Source organism: Trichinella spiralis (assembly GCF_000181795.1).
Source record: "Trichinella spiralis strain ISS 195 chromosome Unknown Scfld6018, whole genome shotgun sequence".
NCBI classification, from domain to species: domain Eukaryota; kingdom Metazoa; phylum Nematoda; class Enoplea; order Trichinellida; family Trichinellidae; genus Trichinella; species Trichinella spiralis.
The window spans coordinates 1-1,566 of record NW_003532957.1 but is presented as its reverse complement, the minus strand read 5'-3'; the positions used below and the strand labels follow the sequence as shown (position 1 = coordinate 1,566).

General features: G+C 35.8%; 1 protein-coding gene across 1 annotated transcript; it reads left to right on the top strand.

Moving 5' to 3' along the window:
- Positions 1-34: 34 nt before the first annotated feature.
- Tsp_15712 (DNA replication licensing factor Mcm2) lies at positions 35-626 on the top strand (the record flags this gene model as incomplete). Its single annotated transcript, XM_003366433.1, has 3 exons — positions 35-157; positions 233-325; positions 459-626. Coding segments are annotated over 3 exons (384 nt in total), but the record flags the coding sequence as incomplete, so codon positions are not given.
- Positions 627-1,566: the final 940 nt, after the last annotated feature.

The following is a 1,566-nucleotide window of genomic DNA, read 5'->3' as shown; positions in this document are numbered from 1 at the left end:
TTTCTGTGTAGTAATTTTTGCTTCTTGCAAACAGGACGAGCGTTTGGCGAAGTTTGTCGTCGGTAGTCACATGCGACATCATCCGGACAACGACGTCAACAAAAATACTTCCCAAGATCCCGCCAACGCAGATGTCCCTCCGCTGATGAGAACGTGGGTAATTTGAAAAAATGGTTGAAGAATATATAAAATATACCCAAAGGTATTTTTCGTATTTATTTCTGGGAAATAGACACAGTTTGACGAAAGCAGCGGTTTGGAGTTGATTCCACAAGAAATTCTACGCAAGTATATCATGTACGCTCGTGAGATGGTGCATCCGAACGTTGAACAAAATGGATCAAGACAAAGTGGCTCGCATATATTCAGATTTGCGACGAGAATCATTGGTTAATGAGATTTTTTGCATTTTTATGCTGAAAATGAAAATGCTTTTGAAAAATGAAATTGCTTTTCAGGCAACCGGCAGTATACCGATCACTGTTCGTCACGTTGAGTCCATCATTCGATTGTCCGAAGCGCACGCCAAGCTACGATTGCGCAACTATGTCAGCGATGATGACGTTTCAGTGGCTATTCAAATTCTGCTCGAGGCATTCATTCAACTCAAAAATTTTCCGTCATGAACAAATGAGACGAGGTATGCATCATTTTTATTTATTTACCAACTTTTGAAAAAAGGAAACCAAACAAATTACTGGGGTGGTTTAAGAATTTCTTTTCGTAATTTGGTCGTTTTAACCGTTGATCGAAGATGCAACTTTTTGTTGCATCTGCTGAAACAGTGGTGTAAAATGAACAGCTGCGATTGGCCTACCCAAGATGGGTGAGGAAGCGCTGAAAATGTCCAAAGTGACTGTCATCAGCTAGATTTGCTGGAAAAAGGTTTATCCATTAAATCTAAATTATCATCACATTCTACTCGCTCAGTAATTTCATTTCAGGCCAAATGTGTCAATATTGATATCATTTCATCATTTCTGAATAGTCGAGTATTTGTTGACAGTGGCTCACAGTACGATCAGCAGACGAAGACAATTTCACAACTTTTGTATTAGGGAATACATGATCATAGTATATTTATGATATTGTTAGTAGAAATTTATTGAAAATGCAACTTTTTACGAAACTATTATTTTGTAATAATCTTTTTATGCATTTATTGAAATAGTATTTAATGGTTTTTTAACAAAGAATAAAGCGTCTTAAAAAAGAGGAATATAACAGCGTAACTATGTTAAACTATTGAAGATTTTTAAGAGAATATTAAAATATCAATACGAAGACCAAATCCACGTCGACGTAGTCTGGACATAACCCATTAAGTTTCATCTTCTTCTGGAAATTCATAATTAAGACAAGTAAATTCATTACAAATATAATAATATAATCACATCAGAACCGCACAAAACCAAAAGAAAAATAAGTTCGTGAGCAAATTCATCCATATATGAAAGAACAAAAATTCAGTCACGTTAAAAATAAAAAAACAGTCTTCCAGTGACAAATGGTGTGAGGAGCATTCGAAACATTCAACGCAGTAACATCCTACGAATCCACCACAGG